Source organism: Volvox carteri (genome assembly GCF_000143455.1).
Source record: "Volvox carteri f. nagariensis unplaced genomic scaffold VOLCAscaffold_44, whole genome shotgun sequence".
Classification (NCBI taxonomy): Eukaryota; Viridiplantae; Chlorophyta; class Chlorophyceae; order Chlamydomonadales; family Volvocaceae; genus Volvox; species Volvox carteri.
Genome location: NW_003307587.1, coordinates 635,471 through 653,186, shown reverse-complemented (window position 1 = coordinate 653,186; position 17,716 = coordinate 635,471). Strand labels below are relative to the sequence as shown.

General features: G+C 54.2%; 4 protein-coding genes across 4 annotated transcripts in view; 1 reads left to right on the top strand and 3 right to left on the bottom strand.

Moving 5' to 3' along the window:
• Positions 1-617, bottom strand: part of VOLCADRAFT_106472 (uncharacterized protein) — a gene marked incomplete at its 3' end in the record, with an annotated part of 4,409 nt that extends 3,792 nt beyond the window's left edge. The window contains exon 1 of the mRNA XM_002954571.1: positions 190-617. Coding sequence (XP_002954617.1) covers positions 190-211 — 22 coding nt within the window. The 5' untranslated portion in view covers positions 212-617. The remainder of the gene's footprint in view (positions 1-189) is intronic.
• An 869-nt stretch (positions 618-1,486) lies between these two features.
• VOLCADRAFT_37856 (uncharacterized protein) lies at positions 1,487-1,836 on the top strand (the record flags this gene model as incomplete). Its single annotated transcript, XM_002954635.1, has 2 exons — positions 1,487-1,717; positions 1,774-1,836. Coding segments are annotated over 2 exons (294 nt in total), but the record flags the coding sequence as incomplete, so codon positions are not given.
• A 3,811-nt stretch (positions 1,837-5,647) lies between these two features.
• VOLCADRAFT_95491 (uncharacterized protein) lies at positions 5,648-6,124 on the bottom strand (the record flags this gene model as incomplete). Its single annotated transcript, XM_002954570.1, has 1 exon — positions 5,648-6,124. The coding sequence occupies one exon, from the start codon at positions 6,122-6,124 to the stop codon at positions 5,648-5,650; it is 477 nt and encodes a 158-aa protein (XP_002954616.1).
• A 3,499-nt stretch (positions 6,125-9,623) lies between these two features.
• On the bottom strand, positions 9,624-13,760 carry VOLCADRAFT_106471 (uncharacterized protein; the record flags this gene model as incomplete). The annotated part of the gene is made up of 5 exons (XM_002954569.1): positions 9,624-9,770; positions 10,349-10,564; positions 12,343-12,436; positions 12,839-13,319; positions 13,667-13,760. 5 exons carry the CDS (start codon positions 13,758-13,760, stop codon positions 9,624-9,626), a joined length of 1,032 nt encoding a protein of 343 aa, XP_002954615.1.
• Between the last annotated feature and the right edge of the window lie 3,956 nt (positions 13,761-17,716).

Sequence of the window (17,716 nt, the reverse complement as noted above, 5' to 3'; positions counted from 1 at the left end):
GAGGGGGCTGCTGTGGGCGGCGAATGCTGTTCCCTGTTGCCGGGGGAATGGGGGGGGGGCGCTAGACTTGTGATTACATGGATTTATGGAGTGGAGGAGGGCCCACAGTAAACCAGGCGGCTTTTGCCGTTCTTCTTCCCCTAAAGGAGAACTTTGATGATGAAAGGCTTCTTCCGGTTCCGGTTACACCGGGTACGGTTCCGGTAGGCATAAATTTCTATCGCTGGGAGATGGGGAGAAGGGGAGAGAAAGAGAGAAAATCGCAATTGAGGGCAGAAGTGAAGAGACGTCTTGCCTGAATGTGCGGCATATATATTATTGTTTTTTTGCTGGATTGCTTTTTTGAGTGACAACGGACAATTGTTGCTGCTGGTTTATGTGGGTGTATGTATGTATGTAGGCATGTATGTATGTAGGTACATGTGCGTGCCTGTCTCTCTGTCAGGCCTGAAGCCGCGTTGTACATAAAATTCCTTTATCTATCACTGCCGCAGTTTTATGGTGTGTTGTTTTGCTGTGCAGCAGCTGAAGTTGATTCTGAGTCAGCCTTATCATACCTTATCATTCCTTGGGTTCGTATCAATGACACGTTCTGGTCTTATTTTGTAAGATAAGATAAAAAGAATGAAGACGTCATTGCCGCGCTTCGCCTTAATCGCTAGATGGTTTCAATCCACATGTCCAATCTGTGTATCCAGCAGCTGATAGTGCTGCTGCTGCGCCCTGCAGAATGACCCAAACCTGCACTGCCCGATGTACAGAGTGTAGAGAGTGTGTTTACATATATACATACATACATACATACTAAAAGGCCAGCAGCAGATCAAAGATCGGCCCCCGTCATGCCCTGAAACCCGCCCTCCTAACCAATCCGCCCCGCCGCGTTTTCCCCCTTCCCCCCTCGTTTTGCAGTCCCCGGACTGCGGCCATGGTGATGCTCAACCAAATGTGTCGGCTAGGTTGCGGGGGGCCCCCGTCATGCCCTGAAAACCGCCCTCCTAACCAACCCGCCCCGCCGCGTTTTCCGCCTTCCCCCCTCGTTTTGCAGTCCCCGGACTGCGGCCATGATGACGTTCGACCGAATGTGTCGGCTAGGTTGCGGGGGGCCCCCGTCATGCCCTGAAACCCGCCCTCCTAACCAACCCGCCCCGCCGCGTTTTCCCCCTTCCCCCCTCGTTTTGCAGTCCCCGGACTGCGGCCATGATGACGTTCGACCGAATGTGTCGGCTGGGTTGCGGGGGGCCCCCGTCATGCCCTGAAACCCGCCCTCCTAACCAACCCGCCCCGCCGTGTTTTCCCCCTTCCCCCCTCGTTTTGCAGTCCCCGGACTGCGGCCATGGTGACGTTCGACGAATGTGTCGGCTAGGTTGCGGGGGGCCCCCGTCATGCCATGAAACCCGCCCTCCTAACCAACCCGCCCCGCCGTGTTTTCCCCCTTCCCCCCTTGTTTTGCAGTCCCCGGACTGCGGCCATGGTGATGTTCAACCGAATGTGTCGGCTAGGTTGCGGGGGGCCCCCGTCATGCCCTGAAACCCGCCCTCCTAACCAACCCGCCCCGCCGTGTTTTCCCCCTTCCCCCCTCGTTTTGCAGTCCCCGGACTGCGGCCATGGTGACGTTCGACGAATGTGTCGGCTAGGTTGCGGGGGGCCCCCGTCATGCCCTGAAACCCGCCCTCCTAACCAACCCGCCCCGCCGTGTTTTCCCCCTTCCCCCCTTGTTTTGCAGTCCCCGGACTGGGGCCATGGTGACGTTCAATCGAATGTGTCGGCTAGGTTGCGGGGGGGCCCCCGTCATGCCCTGAAACCCGCCCTCCTAACCAACCCGCCCCGCCGTGTTTTCCCCCTTCCCCCCTTGTTTTGCAGTCCCCGGACTGCGGCCATGTTGACGTTCGATCGAATGTGTCGGCTAGGTTGCGGGGGGCCCCCGTCATGCCCTGAAACCCGCCCTCCTAACCAACCCGCCCCGCCGTGTTTTCCCCCTTCCCCCCTTGTTTTGCAATCCCCGGACTGCGGCCATGGTGACGTTCGATCGAATGTGTCGGCTAGGTTTTGGGGGGCCCCCTCATGCCCTGAAACCCGCCCTCCTAACCAACCTGCTCCGCCGTGTTTTCCCTATTCCCCCCTCGTTTTGCAGTCCCCGGACTGTGGCCATGGTGATGTTTTACTGAATGTGTTGGCTAGGTTGCGGGGGCCTTGTCATGCCCTGAAAACCGCCCTCCTAACCAATCTACCCCGCCATGTTTTCCCCCTTCCCCCCTCGTTTTGCAGTCCCCGGACTGCGGCCATGGTGACGTTCGATCGAATGTGTCGGCTAGGTTGCGGGGGGCCCCCGTCATGCCCTGAAACCCGCCCTCCTAACCAACCCGCCCCGCCGTGTTTTCCCCCTTCCCCCCTTGTTTTGCAGTCCCCGGACTGCGGCCATGGTGATGTTCGATCGAATGTGTCGGCTAGGTTGCGGGGGCCCCCCGTCATGCCCTTAAACCCGCCCTCCTAACCAACCCGCCCCGCCGTGTTTTCCCCCTTCCCCCCTTGTTTTGCTGTCACCGGACTGCGGCCATGGTGACGTTCGATCGAATGTGTCGGCTAGGTTGCGGGGGGCCCCGTCATGCCCTGAAACCCGCCCTCCTAACCAACCCGCCCCGCCGCGTTTTCCCCCTTCCCCCCTCGTTTTGCAGTCCCCGGACTGCGGCCATGATGACGTTCGACCGAATGTGTTGGCTAGGTTGCGGGGGCCTTGTCATGCCCTGAAACCCGCCCTCCTAACCAATCTACCCCGCCATGTTTTCCCCCTTCCCCCCTCGTTTTGCAGTCCCCGGACTGCGGCCATGGTGACGTTCGATCGAATGTGTCGGCTAGGTTGCGGGGGGCCCCCGTCATGCCCTGAAACCCGCCCTCCTAACCAATCCACCCCGCCGTGTTTTCCCCCTTCCCCCCTCGTTTTGCAGTCCCCGGACTGCGGCCATGGTGACGTTCGACGAATGTGTCGGCTAGGTTGCGGGGGGCCCCCGTCATGCCCTGAAACCCGCCCTCCTAACCAACCCGCCCCGCCGCGTTTTCCCCCTTCCCCCCTCGTTTTGCAGTCCCCGGACTGCGGCCATGGTGACGTTCGACCGAATGTGTCGGCTAGGTTGCAGGGGGGCCCCGTCATTCCATGAAACCCGCCCTCCTCACCAACCCGCCCCACAGTGTTTTCCCCCTTCCCCCCTCGTTTTGCAGTCCCCGGACTGCGGCCATGATGATGTTTGAGCGAACGTGTCTGCTAGGTTTTAGGGGTGCCCCCTCATGCCCTGAAACCCGCCCTCCTAACCAACCCACCCCGCCGTGTTTTCCTTATTCCCCCCTCATTTTGCAGTCCCTGGACTGCGGCCATGATGATGTTCGACTGAATGTGTCAGCTAGGTTATGGGGGGGCCCCGTCATGCCCTGAAACCCGCCCTCCTAACCAATCGGCCCCGCTGCATTTTCCCTATTCCCCCCTCCTTTTGCAGTCCCCGGACTGTGGCCATGGTGATGTTCGACGGAATGTGTCGGCTAGGTTGCGGGGGGCCCCGTCATGCCCTGAAACCCGCCCTCCTAACCAACCCGCCCCGCCGTGTTTTCCCCCTTCCCCCCTCGTTTTGCAGTCCCCGGACTGCGGCCATGATGATGTTTGAGCGAACGTGTCGGCTAGGTTTTAGGGGGGCCCCCTCATGCCCTGAAACCCGCCCTCCTAACCAACCCACCCCGCCGTGTTTTCCCCATTCCCCCCTCATTTTGCAGTCCCTGGACTGCGGCCATGATGATGTTCGACTGAATGTGTCAGCTAGGTTATGGGGGGGCCCCGTCATGCCCTGAAACCCGCCCTCCTAACCAATCGGCCCCGCTGCATTTTCCCTATTCCCCCCTCCTTTTGCAGTCCCCGGACTGCGGCCATGGTGACGTTCGATCGAATGTGTCGGCTGGTTGTGGGGGGGGCCCCCGTCATGCCCTGAAACCCGCCCTCCTAACCAATCCGCCCCGCCGTGTTTTCCCTATTCCCCCCTCGTTTTGCAGTCCCCGGACTGCGGCCATGGTGATGTTCAACCGAATGTGTCGGCTGGGTTGCGGGGGGCCCCCGTCATTCCCTAAAACCCGCCCTCCTAACCAACCCGCCCCGCACAGTGTTTTCCCCCTTCCCCCCTCGTTTTGCAGTCCCCGGACTGCGGCCATGGTGACGTTCGATCGAATGTGTCGGCTAGGTTGTGGGGGGGGGCCCCGTCATGCCCTGAAACCCGCCCTCCTAACCAATCTGCTCCGCCGTGTTTTCCCTATTCCCCCCTCGTTTTGCAGTCCCCGGACTGCGGCCATGGTGATGTTCAACCGAATGTGTCGGCTGGGTTGCGGGGCGGCCCCGTCATACCCTAAAACCCGCCCTCCTAACCAACCCGCCCTCCTAACCACAGTGTTTTCCCCCTTCCCCCCTCGTTTTGCAGTCCCCGGACTGCGGCCATGATGATGTTTGAGTGAACGTGTCTGCTAGGTTTTAGGGGTGCCCCCTCATGCCCTGAAACCCGCCCTCCTAACCGGTCTGGTCTGGTGGCGCTTTCGTGTATCTGAAGGTTTCGGGTTCGATTCCTGGTCAGACCCCCGACATTGTTCGGGAGGTCTAGGTTTACTAACGCTGCTGAGGTGTGGAGATGAGGTCTAGTTGATGGACTAAGTTTCGCATGCTGAGATGGTGGTGGTGGCTGAACTGTCTCTACGGATGTTGGGTGACTGGATGAGGAGGGGTCTAGTTGGCAGGACCCAAACCGCCGTCGGTCGTACGGTGTGATCAACTTTCATTACATATAGTCCATGGCCTCCCGGCTTTGACGGACACCCCCCGCACTCGTGCGGCACTTGTAACTTGTAACCTAACCAATCTGCTCCGCCGTGTTTTCCCTATTCCCCCCTCGTTTTGCAGTCCCCGGACTGTGGCCATGGTGATGTTCGACGGAATGTGTTGGCTAGGTTGCGGGGGCCTTGTCATGCCCTGAAACCCGCCCTCCTAACCAACCCGCCCCGCCGTGTTTTCCCCCTTCCCCCCTCGTTTTGCTGTCCCCGGACTGCAGCCATGGTGACGTTCGACCGAATGTGTCGGCTAGATTGCGGGGGGCCCTGTCATGCCCTAAAAACCGCCTTCCTAACCAACCCACCCCGCCGCGTTTTCCCTATTCCCCCCTCATTTTGCAGTCCCTGGACTGCGGCCATGATGATGTTCGACTGAATGTGTCAGCTAGGTTATGGGCGGGTCCCGTCATGCCCTGAAACCCACCCTCCTTACCAATCCACCCCGCCGTGTTTTCCTATTCCCCCCTCGTTTTGCAGTCCCCGGAATGCGGCCATGATGTTGTTCGACCGAATGTGTCAGCTAGGTTGTGGGGGGGCCCCGTCATGCCCTGAAACCCGCCCTCCTAACCAATCCGCCCCGCCGCATGTCCCCCTTTCCCCCTCGCATGTGTTGACACACATCGTAGCAAGTTCGCTTTTGTGTTGGCTGCGTTGGGATCTGAAGCCATTGAAATGGGAGGCGGGATGCTCATTTGCCTGGCAAAAGGGTCTGGCTGTCAGCGAACAACACAATTCCAGCAGTCTGGTGGTGTTGAAAAACACCGGTTTAATTGCTCCAGCAAGGTGATGCAGGCGCCTACAGTGTCATCTGCGCGAAGTTGAGCTGGGCATTTGTGATGCCCAGGAGTCGGGCGAGCTTGAGCCTCTGTGCCCGCGACTTTGATGATTGCTCATTGTCATCGGTATCGCTCTCACTCTCATTTGCATCCTCATACTGCCGCAGCAGCACCTTGGACTTGCTCCTGTTCCAGGTGTTCCGCTGACCGTCAGGCAGAGATTCGTTGTCCGCAACCAGGAGCTGCAGGATTGATTCCGGAAAGTCCACCGTTGGCATGGAACCGTCCGATCGAGGTACCACCTGCAGACGGTCGCTCCGTGTTGCTGTAGAGTTCTGCTGTTTCGCGACAAGGATGTCAACCTTGGTCATCGTCTTGTCCACCTTCGTGGAGAGGTCATCCACCTTCGTGGAGAGGTCCGCCAACTCGTCTTTGATGGGCTTGAGGTCATCATCCAAAAGCTGCTTAATTTGCTCAATAGAAATGTTTTGAGACATGTTGGGAAAGGAATAATGCAGGTCTTGTAATGTACGCTATAGGCGAGAAATGTTAGCACGAGGAACACGATAAAGGCAAGACTAGCAAGGGAGCGGTTAAATGGCGTCTCCTGGGGTACAACATCTAGCGAGGAATGCCGTACCCGTGCTGTCCGTAATCGTGAGCTGGTATTGTGGACGCCACATGGTTGATGCGTTTTAAATAGTTAATTAGCACAATCCGCGAAGAGGAGAGGAGAATAGCAGAGGTGGCGCTTGGGGCTACTTGCAGATGGCGCTGCGAGTTGAGTTTCGGGAGTCTGCGTGATGTGAGGGCGCAAAGCTCTCCCGCCAGCATCCGATCCTCGACCTACCTCAGTTAACCTCCTATTTGCGGCTTTTCCTATCATTTTGAATTATCTGCAATTTACCTGATCAACATCGTTATGAGTCTACTTGTTTCTATTGTGCTGTATCCACGTCTCGCGCGGTAACCTCGACCTGCAACCTCGTTGGTTTGTAATTTGCTTCCCCAGCAGGGCTTTCTTTTTACTGTTTTTCTGGTTGGCTATTTGGACAATTCGATGGTTTGGTTGCCTCGGCCGATGACCTTACGAACGACTTATTTCTGTATGATTTCCTAATTCTGAAGCGCCCTCTTTATTGCGCTGTGTAATTTTAGTACTAAAATTACACAGCGGAATCTGAAACGTTGCTTTCGATCAACCCCGTGGAGCCGTCTGTCAACGTGCTCTGGCGAGTTTACGTTGGCCTTCACGTCGGTTCTGTACTGTGGACTGGCATATCTGTGGGAGATAAGGCACGCGGCGTTTTAATCGTATTATTCACGGCACATATGACCGCCCTCATCAAAGTTTTCAGTTGGACAGTTGACAATTGACGGTTGATGGTTTGCTTTTACCTGGAAATTGGGACGCAGGCAGGTACAGTCAGTGACGAGTGTGGGGGCCTTCGATACGGACTCGGACACCCTTGGCGCACCACGAAATGGTTGTTTTGTGTTGTATGTTTCTGATACTATCTGCTCTTGTTTCTTACATCTGCACGCGTAATGTGCGACAAGTATGACGGGGAAGTCCTATCCGTTTATTACTATTGCTGGTTTCCTTCAGCAAATTTTAATGAAGACCGCTGGATGCTCGTGTTTCTGCGCTATTGACTGGCGTTTCTTACATCTGCCCTAGCTACTGCCTTGCAGAGGACCGACCGTCCTAGCAGACTCTTTATTTTTAAGTTTGTGTTTTGGCGGGAAGTGGGCAGGTAATCGGCGACATTATTGGTTTGCGAAGATTCCAACTGGTCGGGCCCTTGTGTGTCCGTGTCCGTGTGTGTGCCTTCGCCTAGGAGCGCGGTGCGAGTGAAACACCTTGCTCGAACGAAGGACACAACAGTTTGAAAGTGGCAGAAGACGCCAGACGATGATTTTAATGCCAACAGGTTATGGTTGTAAGGCGGAAGCTGCGATATGGGATGAGATGCGACTGCTAGGAGGAATGGTTATGGTTCACTAAATATATGTAATCCATCGCTATACCTGTCGACGGGGTTTGGAATGACCTTCATCTGTCCGAAAACATGCGTGCGGCCCGCGTTTGAATTCAGATGGATCCTCTTGTCAAGATAACTTTTGAGTAATCTCACGGCATTTGGATGTGTGTCAGGGTGTTTGAGTTTAGTATTAGACGGATCGCGTCCTTGGTTTCGCATCGTCAACGTCCCTAAGACTTCGGGCCATGGGACCAGAAGCTGCGCGAAGCGAGAAACACTAATTGGGGCCAAGCTGCAGAACTCAGAACAAACCGGAAAAGTCAACGGAGTTTGCATTTAAACATGGGAAAATCCTTTTTGCGTTGGAACCTCCGTAGTAAAAGTCCATCATTCAGCAACAACAGCTGGCTGGTTCTGGCTACCCTTCGCAACGCCTGCCCTCCTTCAAGTATAGCACGCACGCCCTGGCACGCCTGACTTTCTGAAAAGTTACAAGGCCGCTGCGCAAAAAGCCCGACAGATAGGTTTAGATTAGATAACGATACGCATCTTCTTACAATCCCCCGAAGTGCGGACGCGTTCCGCCAGGGTCAAAGTTTTTAAAGTTTGAAAAAGATCCCACCAGGAAGCGAATCCAGGAAAGGATTTGCATTCCCCAAAGCATATTTCATGAATATATGACCACCTTACATTCATGCCTTATTTTATACATTCTTTCATGACAAAGAAAATGCGTCGCAAACCACCGTCGCTCGTGGTGAAAAAACGATACGCAATTCTTTCAAACACCGAGCGCACTCCCGCGCATCATACAAGCATGAAACCATGCGTTTACGAACATTGTACGTAACAATCGTGCATGTCATGTAGTTTGATCAGCACATGAAAAAATATTGTAACCGCGCCCTGGCGGGGAAACATACTGCAACGAAAACTATTCCCCTACTCCCACCCGCCTCTAAAAACAACATCACCATCACCCTACTCCTATCAGATCCCAAGAAGAGCCGATACCTTCAGCAACAAGATGCCGCAAGTACCGAAGAGGTCTTGTGAACGTGCTACAGACAAAGACCTGTGCGTACGTTGCTAATATTATATGTAACAGCCTAGTACAGATGTGCCCGGCGCCTGGGGAAAGCAATATGCACCCGCACCCGCCATCGCGGCCAAAATCCGTGTGAAATCACTTGCCGCTTTGTAATACTAGTAAAAACCTCGCGGCCTCGTGTCGAGGTAAACCCCTTTCCCCCCTGGTGTGCCGCAGCAGTGTGCGTGCAGTTATAAAAACAAACCCCCGCCGCCACCACTCACCTCTCTCTAAACGGAGAACGTGGTGGCGTTCTCTCTCCGCTGCGCGATATCTGCTTGTTGAGCACTCACTACATGCTGCAAGATGCTGATACGAGTGCAACGCCCTCACGTCTCTTCTCCATTCTCAACCGAATCCACATGCTTTGTTGCCGCCCCCCTGCCTGCTATAACAACTCTATTATCTGCTAACACTGCCGCTAACACTGCCGCTGCCTCTATGCCAACCCCAAGTTCAACACTTTTAGGCGATGGAGATGGAGATGGCTCCCGAAGCGGCTCTGATCCCCACCGTACTCCGCGGCCCCACATCCGGGAATCACACATTTTTCAAACGACTTTCTCCCACCCAAGGTGTAACCCCAGATGTCCCGCTTCGCCACGTTGCAAGTCCTCAATAACTGCCAATCCAACCAGATGCCAACCACCTAACCGGGCCGGCAGTACAAGCGTTCATCGTACAAACAAGAGAGACGTGCAGCGCATGTGGCCAAAGCCGCACGCCGCAAGTCAGAACGCATCAAGACACACCAAGACAAGGCCAGGACTCCAGGCCTTTTAAAATGACACTCTAAGAAACCATGAAGAGATTCAGACGGGAAAAGTCCAAATACGGGTAGAGTTAGTGTTAGTTAGTCCGGAGTCCGGACCGTGGGAACTGCCTCAGGCGTAACCAGGCATAACCGCATTTTTCCCGGATCTAAAATGAGACGCGCAGAACTAAAAAACCGATTGATTCAAAACCCGACCCGATCCAAAATCCGATTAAAAACCACCTGCCGCATCCAGAGAGAAAACCCGCCCTCGACGCAAAAATGACGCCAAAAATGTCGGCCACCCCCCATGACTACAAGAGGGGGAGGATGACACACACGAGGAGGATCACACGATACAGCGTCTGGAACAACAACGGTACCCAGGTTTAGAGCCAAATATGCGTCGGATCCACAACTTTGGATCCCCAGACTCACACGGAGCCCCGCACATTTTCAACGTTTTTAAAAGTCTTGGATCCAGATTCTTGATTTGGATTCAGGTGCAGATTCCGACGTGGATCCATAGCAAATCCAAAACAGAGACTCCGTACTCAGCGTAACTTACAACACACATTTCATCAGGCCCACACCGCCAACAGGCACATAGAGGCGGCACCACCACACAGGGCCGCATAGCAGCGTATTCGACCCATAGTGCTGTCGCGCCCGGGTACTAGCTTGCCCATGTCCTCCGCCACCAACTGCAAGGATTTAAGTTTGGAACGAATACAATAAAAATGGAAGGAAAAGAGGTAACATATAGTTTTAGAAAAAACATGTATCGTGAGCATACTGTAAATCGTGAGCATACTGGGAAATACTAAAAGAGCCTCGAGAAGCATGTGTGTCTCTGTCTCTCAGATCCACACACCCTAGGTAGCGCACCCACCTGGACCAAGGAAATGTAAAGCAGCATGCCGCCAGACACGCCGTTGAAGGCCCCCTGAATGCCGCGCGACTTCGTGGACTCCCCATCGTACGTTTCAGCAATTGCCATGCCGATTGCAATGCCCACGGGGCACGTCAGCGAGTAAGTCAAAATCATTAGGGCGCCCTTCCGCGCTGTGAAACCGCCCCGGATTACCACGCTCGCCAGGCTGATTCCCTGCTCGCGCAAGGTGACGTGGCGCGTGAGAACGGACGCGGATACCGGTTTCAAATTCCGTGAAGAGGAATTTGTTTGACGGGCGAAACGTGAAGTGAATACAACAGCAATGCATATTTATTGTTCTCAAACCATTGGATAATAGAGTAGATAATAATAAAAGGAAATTGGACGATCGTCCCGATGGAGAGGAGGTAAAGGGGTTGTTGGGGGAGAAGCTGTGTTGGCTTCGAGGAAGCCAGGAAAAGGGCGGGGCCCCCTGCTGCCGTACAGGCCGGTAGCACCGTACGCGCTGCCTACGGCGCCGCTCAATCAGGCATTGACCTGCCCATTCGGGCGCCTGCTCACGCGCCCTTGGCGCACCCCTCAAAGCCTAGCTCGACACACTTCCCCAAAGCCCTCGGCACTCGCTGTCTTATGTCTATTCCCGAAGCGCCAGCGGCTTCAGTAATCCACCCCACAGCCACGAGCTTCATCGCGGCACACTGCAAGTCTTCGGAGGCCCCAAGCATTGGCCAAAGTAATTGTACAAACGAGCAGCTTGCGTAGTTCATAGAGGAATGAAAGCAAATTTGTCGGCCTGCTGGTGGCAAGTCGGAATGCCCGTGCGGGCAAATGGTAACGCAAGCTGGGTCTTCGAGTTCTCATACGCCATCATCTCAGAATATAATTATGAGATATGCGCAACTTTTGAGATGAGATTTAGCCCGAGAGGCGTTGATATGACTTTGGCCTCGGTCAATCGAGGCAGGCAAACTTGTTTGTGCTCATACGATTTTTGTTGGCTAGAGGCGAGATACGTTCAATAGAGAATGCAATATATATTACCAATAACGCGTTTTAGCCGGCCGAGATATTATGTTTGGTCCGTTACACGCGGACATGGGAAAACCTACAGGGCGGGGGCCCCCTGGGCGCTTCGCGCTGGGGCCCCGCCCAAAAAATCATCCTCGGTCTACCCGTATTTGGATTGGCACGGGCGAGCTTGCCCGCGGATACGGTTACGGAGTGTGTTATGCATGGTGTGGTTAGGAGTTGCATGATTCAGGGAACTGTGTGAAGTCTGATCATTGCGCCAGACGTCTGAACCTAGACGCACCGTACTCGTCCTAATCATCATCAAAATGGCATGAAACACTCGGTTGTGCCAACGTAGGGGAGAGGGTGTGATTGGGGCACATCAAACATTTTATATTAAATTAACTAACGTTTTATTATCAGATGGATTGCTGCGCGCTTACTTTCTTAATAATAGTCTCTTGTAAGTATATCACGTATCACATTCTATTACCATCTTCTCCTGCAATAATATCAATAATAAATGTTAATTTGTAGCTGGATTCTCACTGTCACTGTCATTGTGTGATTCCACAATCACAGCCTGTGACTACTGTATGTGTGTCTTACACCTTGCGGTGCGTTGCGAGTGTGGTCGCGGGGCCTCCAGACTTTTTCCTTTATAATGGAAACTATTACTTCAATGACATCCTGAGGGTTTCTAGCTCAGTGGTAGAGCAGCTGACTGCAGATCAGCAGGTCTCCGGTTCGATCCCGGAGGGGCCCTGTTTTTAGCATGTGCACTGTTTATTATTAACTTTCATAGTAAAAATTTATTTTTTTAAATTTCGCGCCCTCTGATGGAGTATTATAAGCTCCACTTATTGACTCAGCGATGTAAACACAGCAGGACTTTGTCAACCAGAGGCCCTCCCAAAACACTCCACACCAGCCACACTCTGCAGCTTCGTCCGTCTCTTTGATGCACGGCCCCACCTCACCTCCAGCCATTGATGGAAAGCAAGCGCGATAAGTAGCGAGCGAACTTCCTTCAAGTCGGTTTGGTTCACTCCTAGGGACAGGCCAATGATAAAGCTGTCCACAGGGCAGCAGGAGAAAGAGCGGAGGAGATGTCATCCGCAATGTCAAACCAGAGTTGTCGCACTGCCCTTCCTAACATACATGGAACAGAAAGGACAGCGGCTGTCGGATGTCGCTTTTGCGCGGTCTTAAGCCGTAGCGCCAAAGTTAGCTTGTGGATGTGGGTACCCCCCCCCACCCGAAAGATTCTGCTGACGAGAAAGGTCATATGTAGCTTCGTGCATTCCAGGTGATATACACCAAAGCCTTCCATACCTTCTATGCATGCTATTTCGAGCCTAATATGTCTTGAAGAATGCTCCGAAGACCACTGCTTCCGCGGCCTCCCCCATACACACACGTTGGATGCACTTCCCATGGCACCGGGAGGCGCCCCTGCGGCTAGCAACCACTCACCTATGGAAAATGCAGCCGATCTCGAACAGATACGCCACCACCTTCAACCGTAAACTGCCCATCGCCTCCACAGTGCCGGCCGCCAACCAATTGGGGGCCGATCCCCGGGACACGCACACATGACTGTGACCGTGTGTGACACCGCTGCCGCCAACGGCCCCACCGTCCATATGCAGTTCATCGCCGCTATTGCTGGTCTGCGGCTTCAGGCAGCCTTCAGCTACAGCCGCTGGAGCACGAGAGGGGGAGTTCCGCGGTGAATCCACAGCCACGGGGCACATCAGCTTGGAGGATTTGTGCTTGTGTGGGATGCTGTTGCCTGTTTTGGAAGCTCCGCCTACGGCGTGTCCTCCTCCGTCCCCATCATGCATGATGTGTGCCATGTGCTCCAACAGTATCATGAGCGCGACCCCGCCCAAAGCACAGGTGCCCCCAAGGGGATATTCCACTCCCCCCAACTCGGACATTTCCTCCACAGCCTCTGCACAGACAGACAGACGGACAGTGGGCGCACGGGGATGCATGCAGAAGAGCAGACAAGGTTAGGTTAGAATCGTAGGCACTAACCCAGGCATTAGGGTGAGAGCGCATCGCTCAACAGAAGGCCGTGTGTTTGGCTGAGACGGCGGCATCGGAGGCGAGGAAAGGGGAGATGGAATGTTGGGGATCAGTAGGCTGAAGGAACACGATTAACTGGCGTTGTAACAGCGAGCCCCGGCCATCCGCGGCATGTGAAACTCGTTCATCAACTTTAAGGCTCACGTGTCCGATAAGATACCATAAGGAAGCTGATCACCCACACAGAATTTACGGATTCTCAAGACGTACCTGGGATGATATGCACCAGTGCTAAAGCCGCAATGACTCCCGCAGCGAAAGAGCGCACCAGGCGAGTAAGCATACCCTCCGGGTCTTGAAACATCTGCGAAACGATATGATGTCAACGATTTCTAGCACGGCTCCGCGAGTTTTGCTAGAGACATGATCAAGAGTGCTAGTGCGCATTACGCAATGACCGAATGCAAATTTATACAAGGTGAATGCGTGAAAACGATGGAACGGCGGCCGTCGCGAAAGGATAGCACCGACCGTGCGGCAGCGGCGCATTGATTGTATACAGGCGGTGCGATATAATGCCGAGGATAGCAAATGATGTCTGCATGCACCTTCGGATACTGGGGATATCTGCACACGTCTGTCGAACAGCCGACAGCGGCCGACGACTGACACTGGCACAAGAAAGTGGCCGTGTCGCACCTTAACGAATAAAGGCGGCAAGCCTCCGAGGAGCCCCGTCGCAAGGATTACAAATATGGATACTACACGTAATGTCTTTGTGTCATCTTGCGCACTCGCGCCCGAGTAATCGGCCGCATCGTGAACATCCTCACGTAAGTTCGATGATTGCAAAAGAGAGCGCGCAAGCTGCCGTCTGTCCATGATATCAACACTGTGTAGGCATGTGCTCACAAACCGGCAGTAAGACGACAGACTCGTTAAGAGAGCAACGAAAACCGATGTAGTCTTACAAATACTTTTAAGCCGCCGGTCGAGGGAGGCAGCAACTCGAAAACCGCCGTCGCCGTACGTGTGTCAAGCTTCGGAGCACGGTACAGGATGCTCTATGAACGGGGAATACTATGTTACTGATATATGATACCCCTTAACGCGATCCAGAGCTCCACGCCTCCACGCAGTGCACATTGTCACTAGAGGCACTTGAGGGCGTTGTACCTATATGGGTCAAACCAATTCTTGATATTTAGAAATTAATGAATAAAAAATCATAACTCAAATCCGGTCTCTTTGCTTTTTAAATCTGTGCCTGTCGAAATTCCTGGTTAAGAGTAGTAAACATACACTTATCACGACGCGCCGAGGACGGGTAGCCACGATGGGCCTTTGGTCGAGGTCCGCGTAAGGATTTGTCACAAGCTACATGTACCGTTACAGAGGTTCCGATGCCTCGCGGTGGCTCTAGCACTCTATCGCGCTGGTCGTGCCATTTCCTTGATAGCGTGAGCGTGCACAATTGTGCACGCGAGAGGACGCGAGAACATGCAGCAAGGCCGGGTCCATCTGGGTCTGCCCCTGATTTGCTGCACCGTCTAATCAGCGCGGCCGGCAACGCACGTAGGACTGTAAACCGAAACAGTATATACATTTCGCATCATAATTGACGTTACAGTGAATCGACCGGAATACCGGTGCTGCCCCAACCAATACACCCATGACCCATACAGTATGGGCCATACTGTTTCTCCACTGTTTCCGCTGCTGCCATCGGCGCTATTGGAGACCGCCAACAACGCACATGCGTCACAAGGCCTCGTAGTGGAACTCCACGACAGCCTTGTTGCCGGCGCCCCTTGCATCACCACCCTTCCCTCCGTGGCGTTTGCCTGCAATGGTGGCCTGCTCCGTCCTGCAGGTCGCCCATTGGCGCGCCCCACTTGCGCGCGGCTGCTGTTCTACACTGACCCCGCTCAACCATCGACCTGCCGGCACTCTTCAGCGCCTTGCAGAAACAGATGCTCAGCCCAGCCCAGCCGGTAGCGCTGAACTAACTGAAAAACACTGTCGTGCCGGCCGGTGTGTCTGCGAGCTGTGTTTTATCATGGTGATCTCGGGATTCATAACAGGTCTCTAACCTCCTAAATGTTCTGGCCCCGTCCGGGTAACGCTTCGGCGGCAAACCCCTAGCGCGGCACCTGGTGATGCAAACGGCGGACATGGCTGTTGCTGCTGCCGCTGCTGTGTCCCCGGGTGTGGGCGCGGCTGTAAGTTTAGGCTGGGATGGTATGATGCTCTCTTAAAAGGGAGAAAGACTACAGAGTGGTGCTTTCCGGGCGTTCACAACAACAACTCCTTGGCTGAAGGAGTGGGGGACGCAGGTGCAGCAGGTAATAGGGTTTTTGCGCTCTCGCTCTCACACACAAACACGCACACACAATGATGAAACCAATTTCGAAAGTAAATGGTTACCTGCTAAAAGCGGCGCCCCTTTCCAGAGCTCCGGTAATTCCTTTCCGTCTTTCAAGTCGTGGCCCGTCCGTAAATAAATGAATTTGTAACCGCCATCACTTCGCCCCGGCTCCTCCTCACACAACCGGCAGATTGCCCACCACCAACACCAACTCCAACACCAGCACCAGCCTGATAACCTCACGACGGCTTTCTTCTAAATTACATCATCATCTTCGTCGTGACCATCACCATTGTCAGCATAATAATAAAGATTATAAAAACATCATTACGTATGTCATCATGGCAGTTATTTCCCATTCCCAGATCGTTCCGCCTCGAGTGGTGTTCCGATTGCGTTGTTGGCTTCATCCGCACTGCCCCTACTCAGACCCAGCCCTGTGTCACAGCGCTGGAATTCGAGCGTTACGGCCATGTGCCCCGGATGTGAGCCGATGGCCGCTGACACGGTCTTGAAGGTCTTCGAGAGCAGGTGGTGGTGGTGCCCGGGAGGAGGCAGAGAAGGAGGAAAAGATGAAGGATGGTAAAGGAAGAAGGCGGGTAAAAAGGTTAATTTGTGTACGTATTTATGTACATATGTATGTGTGTATGTACGTATATATGTGCATATGTATGTATGCATGTATGGAACAGGGGGGTATACCTTCACCCGTGGCAGCTACCCTGCGAAACCCTGCCTTCCCCGGTATTTCGGGGCACCCCCATCCAGTCACCCTAGTGAACTTCTCAGTGGATCGCTCAGGTTATGCACCCACCACCAGCATCCAACGGAAACTGCCGGATCGACGGCGGCCCAATTCCATTCCTGGTCGGCTCGCAGGTTAACTTTATCCCAGGTCACCACCGTCCATCAACTAGGGGCGCAATGCCTTCCACCATCGGAAGGATTTTCGACCTGGCAGGTCTCGATTTCGGGATCTCCCGGGGGCAATGGTCGTGCCTTACCAGTAGTGCCTAACCTAGCTATAGTGTATGTATACACTATCGTGTATGTATAACCTACATACGTATGTATTATGTACGTATGTATGTGGTGGATGGCAGTGCCGAATTATTGATCATGTGAAAAGAGGTGTGAGCCATATGGCCCATGACATGCCATGCCATGCATGCTGCAGCACCGCCATTACCACGATGCTCGGCGGACGATCACAAATAACATAAACGGATATGCGAACACCCAACACTAAACAAATGATTAACTGAAGTCCTCACCTCCCCCTGCACTAGTAGTCGAACCACCTGCTGCCCTCCCTTGACTGTGGCTCCCCCGTAGTCGCTCTCCGTGGTGTAAATGACGCCGCTGGTCGCTATGAGCTGATCACCCTGCACGTCATGAATCGTACAAGTTGACATTACGCCGTACGGCCGTACTACATGACAGCCGTAGATGCGTGACGATCGCGCCAATTACCACACACCCCCACGCCTCCCCGCCTTGCCCATGCCATGACGTGAAGAACACGTCGCGCGAAACACGCACACAAACGCCACACTAGACGCATGTACGCATTTCTAAGTGAGGCGGCTTGGTGAGGAGGCGACTTGCATGCCCACAAACCGTTTATCCCTCGACGTGACTTACAGACGCTAGCCACTCACTCACCACTTTCACTCGGCCATCTCGCGCTGCGCTTCCTTCTGCCTTCACTTCCACCTGCAGTACAGCGCAGCGTGGTAGGTTCGTACGCACAGCATATCCGGATAAAGATCATCGTCCCATGGAAAGTTCCTTTCCTGCGCGAACATTTCGTTCCTTCCCCCCATCGTTTCTTCAACTTCCAGCCAGAAAACCCCGAGCGATTGGCCTCCGCTGCTGCTCCTACGCGGCACCCGACGCACCACGAATATGTTTCCGCTCTTGACGTCCTGCTCCAGTACGATTCCGAGCGG